Here is a 16,761-nt window from a genome sequence, read left to right as displayed (position 1 = left end):
ATCCTCGATACGTTTATGTTATCTACACGAATATTATAATGAAAGATCCTCGATACGTTTATGTTATCTACACGAATGTTATAATGAAAGATCCTCGACACGTTTCTTTTATCTACGCGAATGTTATAAGGAAAGAGCCTCGATACGTTTCTTTTATCTACACGAATGTTACATGTATAATGAAAGATCCTCGATACGTTTCTTTTATCTACACGAATGTTATAATGAAAGAGTCTCGATACGTTTATTTTATCTACACGAATGTTATAATGAAAGATCCTCGATACGTTTATGTTATCTACACGAATATTATAATGAAAGATCCTCGATACGTTTCTTTTATCTACGCGAATGTTATAAGGAAAGAGCCTCGATACGTTTCTTTTATCTACACGAAGGTTATAATGAAAGATCCTCGATACGTTTCTTTTATCTACACGAATGTTATAATGAAAGAGTCTCGATACGTTTATTTTATCTACACGAATGTTATAATGAAAGATCCTCGATACGTTTATGTTATCTACACGAATATTATAATGAAAGATCCTCGATACGTTTCTTTTATCTACGCGAATGTTATAAGGAAAGAGCCTCGATACGTTTCTTTTATCTACACGAAGGTTATAAGGAAAGATCCTCGATACGTTTCTTTTATCTACACGAATGTTATAATGAAAGATCCTCAATACGTTTATTTTATCTACACGAATGCTATAAGGAAAGAGCCTCGATACGATTATTTTATCTACACGAATGTTATAATGAAAGAGCCTCGATACGTTTCTTTTATCTACACGAATGTTATCAGGAAAGAGCCTCGATACGTTTATGTTATCTACACGAATGTTATAAGGAAAGATCCTCGATACGTTTACTTTATCTACACGAATGTTATAAGGAAAGAGCCTCGATACGTTTATTTTATCTACACGAATGCTATAAGGAAAGGAACTCGATACGTTTATTTTATCTACACGAATGTTATAAGGAAAGGAACTCGATACGTTTATTTTTTCTACACGAATGTTATAAGGAAAGAGCCTCGATACGTTTCTTTAAAAACTTGCTGAATCCCAGTGTTATAAAGGAAAGATAAATTGGTGATACACCATGATGTCATGATAAAAGCCGGGTGAAGAGCTTGAGAGAGAAAACCTGGTACTCACATTCTACATACTGTATCTGGATTAAAAACACAACTTCGGTATTTGTTAAAGAAACTTTTTGTAGTATTGACAGATAATGCAGAAGAATATGACATCACAAGTTTGACAATTATTTTGATCAATTTGTTATTGTATTCGTTCATAGCTAAATTCTTATTCTTCAGCACAACTCCGCAACAATTACGCACTTGCGGATATGTCTTCTAACGTATTGAAGCTAAAACAAACACCGTAAAAATACTAAATACATTTTGCTTTACGTTTTGATGAAATGCTCGACTTCCAGTGGTAAACACATACAAATGAGCTTGACGAATGCCATTGTTTCAGCCTTGTATAACCAATACCCTGATTGTTGTTTCTGTCGGTATTTCGCCGATATTTATCATTCTTGCACATCATGGTTCAGCGTTCGACATCGACTTTCAGTGTATACCTGTCGTATACCTGTATACCCGCATCTCAAAATGAATATGTACCCCGCTTCTAGCCACATTAAGAAGAACTATTCAACCAACCATAAACAAACCTCGCTTCACAGAGACGTCACTAGATACTAGAAATTCGAACTAGTCAACCATTCAGAAAGTAGATCAATAATGTATAAATATATTACAGTGTCTCGAGCTTATACATTAATATTCTGCTGGGGGTTTTCAAAAGAAATGTTTTCAATTTTTTCAACAGTTCACGAATTCCACAAACATTCACTCTCGTGCAAAGCATCAACACTTAAAATTTCAGACTTTAGATGTTTTATTTGTGAAAACGATTGGAGGGATAGGAACAGGTGAAAGAAACATGTTAGAAATTAGAAGACATGGATGACCGGTTTTGTGGAATGTGTATATGTGTAAGATACATTGATAGGTATTACTTTGTATTGTAACGTATAACGCCGTCCAAGTATATAAAATGTAGAAACAGGTGAACAGAAACATTTTAGCAGAGATACTGGAGGAGGGGAGCTTATAAAAAGGCTTTTAAATGAAAACACGGGGACCCAATTACCCCTACATGCAACGTTTCGTCGAAGGGGATGAGGGGACTTCCTTAAATATTTCTTAATTCGTCAATTTCTATCATTTCCTTTATTCTTCTATGTTCTTTAAACAAGGGGATATATGGAGAACCTCATTTCTTCAAACAAGGGGCTAGATGGAGTACCCCATTTCTTCAAACAAGGTGCTTGACGGAGCACCCCATTTATTTAAGCAATGGGCTAGACGGAGCACCCCATTTATCTAAACAAGGGGCTAGACGGAGCACCCCATTTATTTAAACAAGGTGCTAGACGGAGCACCCCATTTCGTCAAACAAGGTGCTAGACGGAGCACCCCATTTATTTAAGCAAGGGGCTAGACGGAGCACCCCTTTTATTTAAACAAGGGGCTAGACGGAGCACCCCATTTATTTAAACAAGGGGCTAGATGGAGCACCCCATTTATTTAAGCAAGGGGCTAGACGGAGCACCCCATTTATTTAAACAAGGGGCTAGACGGAGCACCCCATTTATTTAAACAAGAGGCTAGACGGTACTCCCAATTACTTTCTGCATTTCTTTATTGTTCCCTAAGCAGAGAACTTACAGGATAATCTCTATGATTCCTCCTTTAGTTCTTCAATAATTCCTATGCAAGCGCTAAGAGGGAACCGATGGTTCCTTCTTTAATTCTTCAATGTTCTTTAAGTAGGGAACATCCCAATTATGCAGTATGCAGCACCAATTTATTATATTAACACTATATATTATTTTATTGGAAACTAACCCTTCAGCCGCTTATTTCTTCCAGTTACGGACCCTGACTACTGTTTTAATCACAGATCTCCAGCTGTATACTTGTTGATTATTGTTTCAGACGCACGAGTTCAGGGACTACCCCTTATGTCTTCACCTTTACCGACACTGCTCATCCTAGTATGTTACTACATATTTGTGTACTATGGACGCACAATCATGGCTGACAGAAAGCCACTTCAGCTGAAACGATTGATCATGCTCTACAACTTAGGAATGGTGATTTTCTCCCTGTACATGGCTAAGGAAGTAAGTACCAGCGCCGTTCAATCAGGGTCACTCAAAATTGACAGTTAATACTAATATACCAATAACGTACGTGTTTAACTTCACATTTTTGTGAATGAGGATAATTGATACATAATTGTGTTGATGAGGATACTTGTTACGTATTTGCGTTAATGAGGATACTTGTTACGTATTTGTGATGATGAGGATACTTGTTACGTATTTGCGTTGATGAGGATACTTGTAACGTATTTGCGTTGATNGGATACTTGTTACGTATTTGTGTTGATGTGGATACTTGTTACGTATTTGTGTTGATGTGGATACTTGTTACGTATTTGTGTTGATGTGGATACTTGTTACGTATTTGTGTTGATGAGGATACTTGTTACGTATTTGCGTTGATGAGGATGCTTGTTACGTATTTGTGTTGATGTGGATACTTGTTACGTATTTGTGTTGATGAGGATACTTGTTACGTATTTGCGTTAATGAGGATACTTGTTACGTATTTGTGATGATGAGGATACTTGTTACGTATTTGCGTTGATGAGGATACTTGTAACGTATTTGCGTTGATGTGGATACTTAATACGTATTTGCGTTGATGAGGATACTTGATACGTATTTGCGTTGATGAGGAAGCTCGATACACATTTACACATTTCACAGAAAAAAACAAATTGTATAATGTACTCGGGAAACAGATGAAAAAGGGAAATCATTGTACTCTTAAAATGATACTATTAGTGCTAATTTGAGGCTTTGTTACGTTTAGAACTGTAAAAAGTATTATACTATTAGATTACAATAGTATAAGTGTTATAGCCCATAAGGGGAAATGTAAAAAAAAACAATGAAATTCGTTAAATACGTATATCTTGGGTATTACAATATGGACATTTTTTTCGGAGATCTATAGCAGGCCATTGCCCAGTTTTCACTATATATTTATAATTGGAATTTTTCTACATTTAGATGTTCTATATAACTTTCAAATAACCACATTTTGTAAAAAGAAAATAATAAATAAAAAGAAAAATAAACTCCTTTAGTAGATATTATGTAACATTTTTTGTTTTTTAAACAAGGTTTTGAAGGTGTAATAAATTATCATTTACAGTAAATGATTCTTACAGTCGGTTATTTTTTTTGAGTATTATGCTTGGCATTGTTTCCTCCACATCAATACAAAAAATCTGAAAGAACTTATTTAAGCAAATTTGTGTAGGATATTTCATAGAAGAAAAGATACATAAATGTTTCGTTTGAATACAATTTGCATATTTTACAAGGTTAAAAAGTCTTAATATGAGTCTGAACTGTTAAATAAGAGTCAACATTGCGCATTAGTGATGAATCTCATGTTTATTACGATCTTGTTTCTTGTTCACAAAAAGCAAATTATATATAGATAAATGCTTCTTTAGAATGCCAATTATAATTTAATTTAAACAATTCATTATTTGTAAAATTACAATTTTTTGAATGAGTAGTATTTTCCTCCTAAGTCATACTTTGATGTTACTCTTACCCCCGATGGAGCATTAATATGACGTATATGTTAATATGTAACCTCTGTGTATTTGGATTGCAAAGAGAAATAATGAGCTCAGAACATGCAAGTCTGACTACGTACAGCACAATAGTTAATAGAAATACCCGTTTTAAATAATTAATGATGAAATAACAATGGAGGGGTCGAGAGAGCTATACCGATATTTAACCAACAAATTTGATGCTGATGATTGTAAAATAAATTGATGTATTAAATATTTATAACAGACAAACTGATTTGTAGGTAAACCCTTTAAATGTTTAATTCAGTAGGTACGCTACACATGGACTGTTGGTGAAAGGTTCATTAATTTTTGTTTATAAAAAATAAAGGTTCACCCAGATAATGACACTATGAATTATAGACAAATTGCAATTTTATTTCCACCAGGTGTGTTTGAAAACCTCTTTGCTTGAATCTTAGAAATACTCGGGCGAGTTGAATGGCATATGATAAAAACCAAGCTTTCACATTCTATGACTTAACGTACTCGTATGATGGAAAAGAAACTAAATTGCGATTTCATTCATTTTATCTGTGGGCAAAAATGTTGATCAATCCAATATATGGTAGGATTATACAAAGAAAATCAAATCAGGATATGTAGACTATATTTATATGAAAAATAGGGTTTAAATATATAATTTATTATAGGTAAATGTTATATTTTTATACAGAGTTCTAGCGATAGGCTAATCTTCTACATGAGGAAAAGGTACAGGATTCGCCAATGGCTAAATATGTATTTATCTCAATAAAGAATGTCTGTTAGTTTTAAAAGCACTTTTCCATTTTTTACTGTATTTCCTTATATTTCTGAGTAGAAACGACATGTTCGTTTTACCTTTAGTACCACTGGTCAATTTTACATGGACGATATGGCCATTTATAAAGAAAAAATTGGATGAATTGAACCATAAATTTTGAATAAGGTGCTTCCTTATTTCATATCTCAGGTGTGTTTAAAGTCAGTAGTCTTCCTTATTTCATATCTCAGGTGTGTTTAAAGTCAGTAGTATTCCTTATTTCATATCTCAAGTGTGTTTAAAGTCAGTAGTATTCCTTATTTCATATCTCAGGTGTGTTTTCATTCAGAAGTATTCATTATTTCATATCTAAGGTGTGTTTAAATTGAGTAGTATTCCTTATTTCATATCTCAGGTGTGTTTACATTCAGTAGTATTCATTATTTCATATCTAAGGTGTGTTTAAATTCAGTAGTATTCCTTATTTCATATCTCAGGTGTGTTTTATAAATTCAGTAGTATTCCTTATTTCATATCTCAGGTGTTTTTAAATTCAGTAGTATTCCTTATTTCATATCTCAGGTGTGTTTAAATTCAGTAGTATCGGCTTAACCGGATATATGACCTGCATTCTATTGGAAATTCATGCTAATTCAATGAAGCTAAAACTTGAATGTTGAAAAGCTTGATCGCTGTGTAGGATGTCTTAGAGAAGGGAAGACATATTGACGTTTCGGTTGAATGAATATAACATATTTAAAAGGAAGTTAAGTGTATTACAAACTCCACGCTTATTAATTATTTTTTTAAGAAATGAAGGTATATCTTGCCAATGTCCGTATAGATATGAAGTGCGGGCTTTTACAAATTTTTAACGAGTTTGATTTTTATTTTAAAAGACAATTTGATAGAAAAGAACTAAACTAAAATAAATACTGTAGGAAGGACTTACTATTTATGTAAAAAGAATAACAGTTAAATGTAAAGTGTAATATCTGTAAGTGGTACACTCTATACAAAGTACATTTTGTATGTGTTATATCAGGGGTTTAAGATCACCGTACCACTGCTTATAACTGGTACTTAGTAGTGGGGACAGTATTCTGACTATAACTTTGATAAATGTTTTCTGAAAAGGAAACCATACCTTGCGGGAGTCGGATGAGAAAAAATAAATTGAAATAAACGAAATACAATCAACAACAGCGACGTGAGTGAAACAATTCAACGGGGCTAGACAGCATCCGAACCCTGGACCGAGATTGTTTTGCTTTTTCTTTGATGATATTTGTGCTTCCTAACAATTATTGGTGTATTGTATATACCTGTAAATATGTTATAGAAGGTAGGGGATACAATGCGGTAGTCTCGGCTGGTGGATTACTTAGTCCACGAGATAACGCCTTAACCTTGTTAGCCAAAAGCTGTTGGATTTCTTAGTCCACGAGCTAACGCATTAACCTTGTTAGACAAAGGCTGGCGGATTACTTAGTCCACGGGATATCGCCTTAACCTTGTTAGTCAAAGTCTGGCGGATTACTTAGTCCACGGGATATCGCCTTAACCTTGTTAGCCAAAAGCTGTTGGATTTCTTAGTCCACGAAATAACGCCTTAACCTTGCTGGCCAAAGGCTGGTGAATGACTTAGTCCACGAGATAATGCCTTAACCTTGTTAGCAAAAGGCTGGTGAATTACTTAGATCACGAGATAACGCCTTAAGCTTGTTAGCCAAAGGCTGGCAGAATTCTTAGTCCACGAGATAACGCTGTAACCTTGTGAGCCAAGGGCTGGTGAATTACTTAGTTCACGAGGTAACGCCTTAACCTTGCTGGCCAAAGGCTGGTGAATGACTTAGTCCACGAGATAACGCTGTAACCTTGTGAGCCAAAGGCTGGTGAATGACTTAGTCCACGAGATAACGCCTTAAGCTTGCTAGCCAAAGGCTGGTGAATGACTTAGTCCACGAGATAATGCCTTAACCTTAAGCTTGTTAGCCAAAGGCTGGCAGAATTCTTAGTCCACGAGATAACGCATTAACCTTGTTAGACAAAGGATGGCGTATTTCTTAGTCCACGAGATCACGCCTTAACCTTGTTAGTCAAAGGCTGTCGGATTTCTTAGGCCACGAGATAACGCCTTAAGCTTGTTAGCCAAAGGCTGGCAGAATTCTTAGTCCACGAGATAACGCTGTAACCTTGTGAGCCAAAGGCTGGTGAATGACTTAGTCCACGAGATAACGCCGTACCCTTGTTAGCCAAAGGCTGGCAGAATTCTTAGTCCACGAGATAATGCCTTAACCTTAAGCTTGTTAGCCAAAGGCTGGCGGGTTACTTAGTCCACGAGATGACGCCGTAACCTTTTTAGCCAAAGGCTGTCGGCTTTCTTAGTCCACGAGATAATGCCTTAACCTTAAGCTTGTTAGCCAAAGGCTGGCAGAATTCTTAGTCCACGAGATAATGCCTTAACCTTAAGCTTGTTAGCCAAAGGCTGTCGGCTTTCTTAGTCCACGAGATAACGCATTAACCTTGTTAGCCAAAGGCTGGTGAATTACTTAGTTCACGAGATAACGCCTTAACCTTGCTAGCCAAAGGCTGGTGAATTACTTAGTCCGTGAGATAACGCCGTAACCTTGTTAGCCAAAGGCTGGTGAATTACTTAGTTCACGAGATAACGCCGTAACCTTGTTAGCCAAAGGATGGCGGATTTCTTAGTCCACGAGATAACGCCGTAACCTTGTTAGGCCATATTGTATCTATTACCATATTGTATCTATTACTATATATTTTAAATGCGCAAACACCTGTATCTTCCTTCCTACGTATAAAAATAAGGAACCAATAATCGAACAGCTTTCAATAAACAGAAATACCATTATGTTTATGTTAAGACGGTGTAACGTTGATAAACAGGACGACAGGCACCATTCACTAAGTATTGTACCTAACATGTAATGTATACTGTTTGCAGTTCGCTATGGCTGGGTGGCTGACGGGATACCAGCTGGGATGTCAACCAATCGATTACACACCGCGCGGTGATCGAGTGAGTACTTAGTACATGTTCCATTCGTGTTTGTCCGACTACGTTTTCATTACGTTTCTCGGAAATCGTTCTAGATAGCAACACACAACTTTAGCATGTGGCGTAGATGTGTCCTTAGCTATTTAGAGCAATGAAGAGTGCAAAATGTTGCATGGTTATTAAACTTCTCACATATATGTATCACCTCTTGATGATGTTTTAGTATCGGTTCAGACTGCCTAGGTCAGACTCAACAATAAGTGGGTGGGTGTTGTCATGGTCATATGTTTTGTTTCCGCATTGTCAAGAACTGCGTACATAAAGTGACAATATGTATACCGTATAAACCAGCGTAATAGGGTATGCATTATGGGTCAGGGATATGTATAACTAGATCATCTTTTCACTTTCCGATATATATATTACATATTTAACAGGCATGAGGTGTATCGATGTCTTTCAAACCAGCAAATAGTAAAGAACAAATCAATAAACAAATTGAAATTGTTTGCCGATTTTTATTTCTCATTTAAACGTTTATAGATTAATAATCGTGCGTAATTATGCAGAACAATTTTAGTTATTTAAATCCATGTGAAAGCTATTGATTTACATGGTGTAATACCTACGGGTTACCTTACTGAATTAAGTATTGTTGTAATACCCGGAGGTTTTGTTGTTTTCAGATGGCCATAGCAACATACCTGTTTTTTATATCTAAGATTATAGAGCTAACAGATACGGTACGTACCTGCACAACATGTTTTTGTACACATCCATATCACTCCTATGTCCTGGACACGTGGAGTCTCTCTCTTGTCCAATCAGATATAGAAATACAATGTTAACAGTTTGTTAAGTTTATACATATGTAATGCTTCAATTAATAAGCAAGAGGATTGGGCACATTCTATCCTCATCAGCTTGTGCCTTTGTTGACATACAGCATTTTTTTTATTTTTATTAATAATAAACAAGTTTTCGATTCATTTACCCATCCCAAATAACAAACAGATATACAAAAAGATATTTGAGTATACGGACCTTGTTGGATTGCTGTTATCTTAAGTTTTATGACGCTTTGTTAAACATGTTTGGTTTTTTTCAGATAATTTTTATAATGAAAAAGAAGTTTCATCAATTGACCTTTCTACATCTATTCCATCATGGATTTCTACCCTTCAACTGGTGGTTTGGCATAAAGTTTATCCCAGGTATGTGTTCCTAGTCCAGAGGTTTGAACAATGATACAATTTGTTCCGGGTAGGTGTCCCTAGTACTGAGCTATGGTCAATCGGTAGCGTTATCCAATGTATGTGTTCCTTGTCCAGAAGTATGAACAATCAGGTAGGTTGCACTAGTCCAATGGTAGATCAATAAAACAAGCTGGTCCGGGTAGGTTGCACTTGTCCATGTGTATAATACATAAAAACAAGCTGTTCCGGGTAGGCGGTACTTGTCCAGTTGTATGATACATACAAAAATTATTCCGGTTAGGTGGTACTAGTCCAGGTGTATAATACATAAAACAAATTGTTCCAGGTAGGTGGTACTTGTCCAGGTGTATAATACATAAAACCAAGCTGTTCCGGGTAGGTGGTACTAGTCCAGCTGTATGATACATACAAAAATTATTCCGGTAAGGTGGTACTAGTCCAGGTGTATAATATATAAAACAAATTGTTCCAGGTAGGTGGTACTAGTCCAGGTGTATAATACATCAAACAAATTGTTCCAGGTAGGTGGTACTTGTCCAGGTGTATAATACATAAAACAAATTGTTCTAGGTAGGTGGTACTACTCCAGGTGTATAATACATAAAACAAATTGTTCAAGGTAGGTGGTACTTGTCCAGGTGTATAATACATAAAACAAATTGTTCAAGGTAGGTGGTACTTGTCCAGGTGTATAATACATCAAACAAATTGTTCCAGGTAGGTGGTACTAGTCCAGGTGTATAATACATAAAACAAATTGTTCCAGGTAGGTGGTACTTGTCCAGGTGTATAATACATAAAACAAATTGTTCCAGGTAGGTGGTACGAGTCCAGGTGTATAATACATAAAGCAAATTGTTCAAGGTAGGTGGTACTTGTCCAGGTGTATAATACATAAAACAAATTGTTCTAGGTAGGTGGTACTTGTCCAGGTGTATGATACATAAAACAAATTGTTCTAGGTAGGTGGTACTTGTCCAGGTGTACGATACACAAAACAAATTGTTCCAGGAAGGTGGTACTTGTCCAGGTGTATAATACACAAAACAAATTGTTCTAGGTAGGTGGAACTTGTCCAGGTGTATAATACATCAAACAAATTGTTCCAGGTAGGTGGTACTTGTCCAGGTGTACGATACACAAAACAAATTGTTCCAGGAAGGTGGTACTTGTCCAGGAGTATAATACACAAAACAAATTGTTCTAGGTAGGTGTTACTTGTCCAGGTGTATAATACATAAAACAAATTGTTCTAGGAAGGTGGTACTTGTCCAGGTGTACGATACACAAAACAAATTGTTCCAGGTAGGTGGTACCTGTCCAGGTGTATGATACATATAACAAATTGTTCCAGGTAGGTGGTACTTGTCCAGTTGTATGATACATAAAAAAATGATTCCGGTTAGGTGGTACTAGTCCAGGTGTATAATACATAAAACAAATTGTTCTAGGTAGGTGGTACTAGTCCAGTTGTATGATATATAAAAAAATGATTCCGGTTAGAAGGCACTAGTCCAGGTGTATAATACATAAAACAAATTGTTCTAGGTAGGTGGTACTTGTCCAGGTGTATAATACATAAAACAAATTGTTCTAGGTAGGTGGTACTTGTCCAGGTGTATAATACATAAAACAAATTGTTCTAGGTAGGTGGTACTTGTCCAGGTGTATAATACATAAAACAAATTGTTCTAGGTAGGTGGTACTTGTCCAGGTGTATAATACATAAAACAAATTGTTCTAGGTAGGTGTTACTTGTCCAGGTGTATAATACATAAAACAAGTTGTTCTAGGTAGGTGTTACTTGTCCAGGTGTACGATACATAGAACAAATTGTTCCCGATAGGTATTACTAGTCCAGTGGTTTGATAAGGAGAACGGTTTTCGATGTTCTCTTCTGATCTGATGCTCATAAACTCTTATTGTGATACAAGATGTCTAGGGAGTTGTAATATTACAGTGATAACTCGAGGTATTATTACAACCCTCTAAACACATGGAATTACAGTTCATAATTAAAATATAAATAAAATTCTCCAGACAGTACAGATTTTGTTATAACTTTATAGACAGCAGGTTTAACGTGATTTCCCAACCGGTACATCAATATCTGTCAATCAAAATCTGGCATCTGTATGACTTTAATAACTTAAATATGCTATGCCCACAGGTGGCTGGGGAACCTTCCACGCGTTCATCAATACACTGGTTCATAGTGTGATGTATATGTACTACTTCCTGTCAGCCGGAGGTCCCGCCATTCAGAAATACCTTTGGTGGAAAAAGTACATAACAACTATACAGATCGTAAGTATCGAGCAACCGTGAATAATCAAACAGAATAAGCAACGTATCATACATTATCGCCAACATACTCCACCTTAAATCACCCTCCTTNCACCTTAAATCACCCTCCTTCCTCATCACCATACATCACCATCCTACTTCATCACCTTAAATCACCCTCCTTCCTCATCACCATACATCACCATCCTACTTCATCACCTTAATCACCCTCCTTCCTCATCACTATACATCACCATCCTACCTCAACACCTTAAATCATCCTCCTTCCTCATCACTATACATCACCATCCTACTTCATCACCTTAAATCACCCTCCTTCCTCATCACCATACATCACCATCCTACTTCATCACCTTAAATCATTCTCCTTCCTCATCACCATGCACCACCATCCTACTTCATCACCTTAAATCACCCTCCTTCCTCATCACCATAAATCACCATCCTACTTCATCACCTTAAATCACCCTCCGTCCTCATCACTATACATCACCATCCTACTTCATCACCTTAAATCACCCTCCTTCCTCATCGCTAAACATCACCATCCTTCTTCACCAACTTAAATCACCCTCCTTTCTCATCACTAATACATCCCCATCCTACTTCATCACCTTAAATCACCCTCCTTCCTCATCACTAAACATCACCATCCTTCTTCACCAACTTAAATCACCCTCCTTTCTCATCACTAATACATCACCATCCTACTTCATCACCTTAAATCACCCTTCTTCCTCATCACTATACATCACCATCCTACTTCACCAACTTAAATCACCCTCCTTCCTCATCACTATACACCACCATCCTACCTCACCACCTTAAATCACCCTCCTTTCTCATCATCATACATCACCATCCTACTTCATCACCTTAAATCACCCTTCTTCCTCATCACTATACATCACCAGCATACTTCATCACTATATATCACCATCCTACTTCACCGCTACACATCATCATCCTACTTCTTCACTTCACATTACCATCCTACTTCATCCCTACACATTACCATCCTACTTCATCAGTTTACATTACCATCCTACTTCCTCAATTACCATCCTACTTCACCACTATACATCACCCATCACCTTAAATCACCCTCCTTCCTCATCGCTATACATCACCATCCTACTTCAACAACTTAAATCACCCTCCTTCCTCATCACTATACACCACCATCCTACCTCACCACCTTAAATCACCCTCCTTCCACATCACTATACATCACCATCCTACCTCACCCCCTTAAATCCCCCTCCTTCCTCATCACTAAACATCACCATCCTACTTCACCACCTTAAATCACCCTCGTTCCTCATCACTATACATCACCATCCTACTTCACCAACTTAAATCACCCTCCTTCCTCATCACTAAACATCACCATCCTACTTCACCACCTTAAATCACCCTCCTTCCTCATCTTCCTCATCACTAAACATCACCATCCTTCTTCACCACCTTAAATCACCCTCCTTCCTCATCTTCCTCATCACTAAACATCACCATCCTTCTTCACCAGCTTAAATCACCCTCCTTTCTCATCACTAATACATCCCCATCCTACTTCATCACCTTAAATCACCCTTCTTCCTCATCACTATACATCACCAGCATACTTCATCACTATATATCACCATCCTACTTCACCACTACACATCATCATCCATCACTAAACATCACCATCCTTCTTCACCAGCTTAAATCACCCTCCTTTCTCATCACTAATACATCCCCATCCTACTTCATCACCTTAAATCACCCTTCTTCCTCATCACTATACATCACCATCCTACCTCAACACCTTAAATCATCCTCCTTCCTCATCACCATACATCACCATCCTACTTCATCACTACATATTACCATCCTACTTCATCACTACACATTATCATCTCACTTCATCAGTTTACATTACCATCCTTCTTCATCACTACACATTACCATCCTACTTTATCACCCTCCTTCCTCATCACTATACATCTCCATCCTACTTCATCACCTTAAATCACCCTTCTTCCTCATCACTATACATCACCAGCATACTTCATCACTATATATCACCATCCTACTTCACCGCTACACATCATCATCCTACTTCTTCACTTCACATTACCATCCTACTTCATCCCTACACATTACCATCCTACTTCATCAGTTTACATTACCATCCTTCTTCATCAGTTTACATCACCATCCTACTTCATCACTACACATTACCACCCTACTTCATCACTACCATCCTACTTCATCACCTTAAATCACCCTTCTTCCTCATCACTATGCATCACCATCCTACTTCATCACCTTAAATCACCCTCCTTCCTCAGCACTTTACATCACCATCCTACCTCACCACCTTAAATCCCCCTCCTTTCTCATCATCATACATCACCATCCTTCTTCATCACCTTAAATCACCCTCCTTCCTCAGCACTTTACATCACCATCCTACCTCACCACCTTAAATAACCCTCCTTCCTCATCACCATACATCACCTTCCTACTTCATCACCTTAAATCACCCTCCTTCCTCATCGCTATACATCACCATCCTACTTCATCACCTTAAATCCCCCTCCTTCCTCATCACTATACATCACCAGCATACTTCATCACTATATATCACCATCCTACTTCACCACTACACATCATCATCCTACTTCATCACTTCACATTACCATCCTACTTCATCACTACACATTATCATCTCACTTCATCAGTTTACATTACCATCCTTCTTCATCAGTTACTACACATTACCATCCTACTTCATCACTACATATTACCATCCTACTTCATCACTACACATTATCATCTTACTTCATCAGTTTACATTACCATCCTTCTTCATCAGTTTACATTACCATCCTACTTCCTCAATTACCATCCTACTTCACCACTATACATCACCCATCACCTTAAATCACCCTCCTTCCTCATCGCTATACATCACCATCCTACTTCAACAACTTAAATCACCCTCCTTCCTCATCACTATACACCACCATCCTACCTCACCACCTTAAATCACACTCCTTCCTCATCACTTTACATCACCATCCTTCTTCATCACCTTAAACCGCCCTTCTTCCTCATCACTATGCATCACCATCCTACTTCATCACCTTAAATAACCCTCCTTCCTCATCACCATACATCACCATCCTACCTCACCACCTTAAATCACCCTCCTTTCTCATCATCATACATCACCATCCTACTTCATCACCTTAAATCACCCTTCTTCCTCATCACTATGCATCACCATCCTACTTCATCACCTTAAATCACCCTCCTTCCTCTTCACTATACATCACCATCCTAATTAAACACTACACATCACTATACTACTTCATCACCTTAAATCACCCTCCTTCCTCATCACCATACATCACCATCCTAATTAAACACTACACATTACCATCCTACTTCATCACCTTAAATCACCCTCCTTCCTCATCACTATACATCACCATCCTACTTCATCACCTTAAATCACCCTCCTTCCTCATCACTTTACATCACCAGCATACTTCATCACTATATATCACCATCCTACTTCACCACTACACATCATCATCCTACTTCATCACTTCACATTACCATCCTATTTCATCACTACACATTACCATCCTACTTCATCAGTTTACATTACCATCCTTCTTCATCAGTTAACATCACCATCCTACTTCATCACTATACATTAGCATTCTACTTCATCACTACACATTACCACCCTACTTCATCACTATACATCACCATCATACTTCATTACTATAAATTACCATCCTACTTCACCACTATACATCACCATCCTACTTCACCACTACACATTACTATCCTACTTCATCACTATACATCGCCATCATACTTCATCACTTTATATCACCATAATACTTCATCACTACACATTACCATCCTTCTTCATCAGTTTACATTACCATCCTACTTCATCACTATACATTACCATCCACTTCATCACTACACATTACCATATTACCATCCTACTTTATCACTATACGTTACCATCCTACTTCACCACTACACATTACCATCCTACTTCATTACTACACATAACCATCTTACTTCATCACTACACATTACCATCCTATTTCATCACTACACATAATCATCCTACTTCATCAATACACATTACCATCCTACTTCATCACTACATCCACTTCATCACTACACATTACCATATTACCATCCTACTTTATCACTATAACATTACCATCCTCCTTCATCCCTATACATTACCATCCTACTTCATCACTATACATTACCATCCTACTTTATCACTTCACATCACCATTCTACTTCATCACTATACATTACCAACCTACTTCATCACTACACATTACCATCCTACTTCATCACCATACATTACCATCCTACTTCATCACTATACATTACCATCCTACTTTATCACTTCACATCACCATTCTACTTCATCACTATACATTACATCACTATACATTACCATCCTACTTCATCAGTTTACATTACCATCCTACTTCATCACTTTACATTACCATCCTACTTCACCACTTCATATCACCATCCTACTTCACCACTACATATTACCATTTTACTTCATCACTTTATATCACCATTCTATTTCATCACTATACATTACCATCCTACTTCATCAGTTTACATTACCATCCTATTTCATCACTATACATCACCATCCTACTTCATCAT

The 16,761-nt window shown here is 37.1% G+C and overlaps 1 protein-coding gene across 1 annotated transcript in view; it reads left to right on the top strand.

Moving 5' to 3' along the window:
• The window catches only part of LOC110456741 (elongation of very long chain fatty acids protein 1-like), a 41,424-nt gene that overhangs the window by 15,918 nt on the left and 8,745 nt on the right, over window positions 1-16,761 (top strand). The window contains exons 2-6 of the mRNA XM_021507665.1: window positions 3,029-3,216; window positions 8,468-8,542; window positions 9,208-9,264; window positions 9,630-9,735; window positions 11,909-12,045. Coding sequence (XP_021363340.1) covers window positions 3,029-3,216; window positions 8,468-8,542; window positions 9,208-9,264; window positions 9,630-9,735; window positions 11,909-12,045 — 563 coding nt within the window. The remainder of the gene's footprint in view (window positions 1-3,028; window positions 3,217-8,467; window positions 8,543-9,207; window positions 9,265-9,629; window positions 9,736-11,908; window positions 12,046-16,761) is intronic.

The sequence above is a fragment of the Mizuhopecten yessoensis genome, unplaced genomic scaffold, assembly GCF_002113885.1.
Source record: "Mizuhopecten yessoensis strain PY_sf001 unplaced genomic scaffold, ASM211388v2 scaffold8839.2, whole genome shotgun sequence".
NCBI lineage: Eukaryota > Metazoa > Mollusca > Bivalvia > Pectinida > Pectinidae > Mizuhopecten > Mizuhopecten yessoensis.
This window is presented reverse-complemented; position numbering and strand designations above follow the sequence as displayed.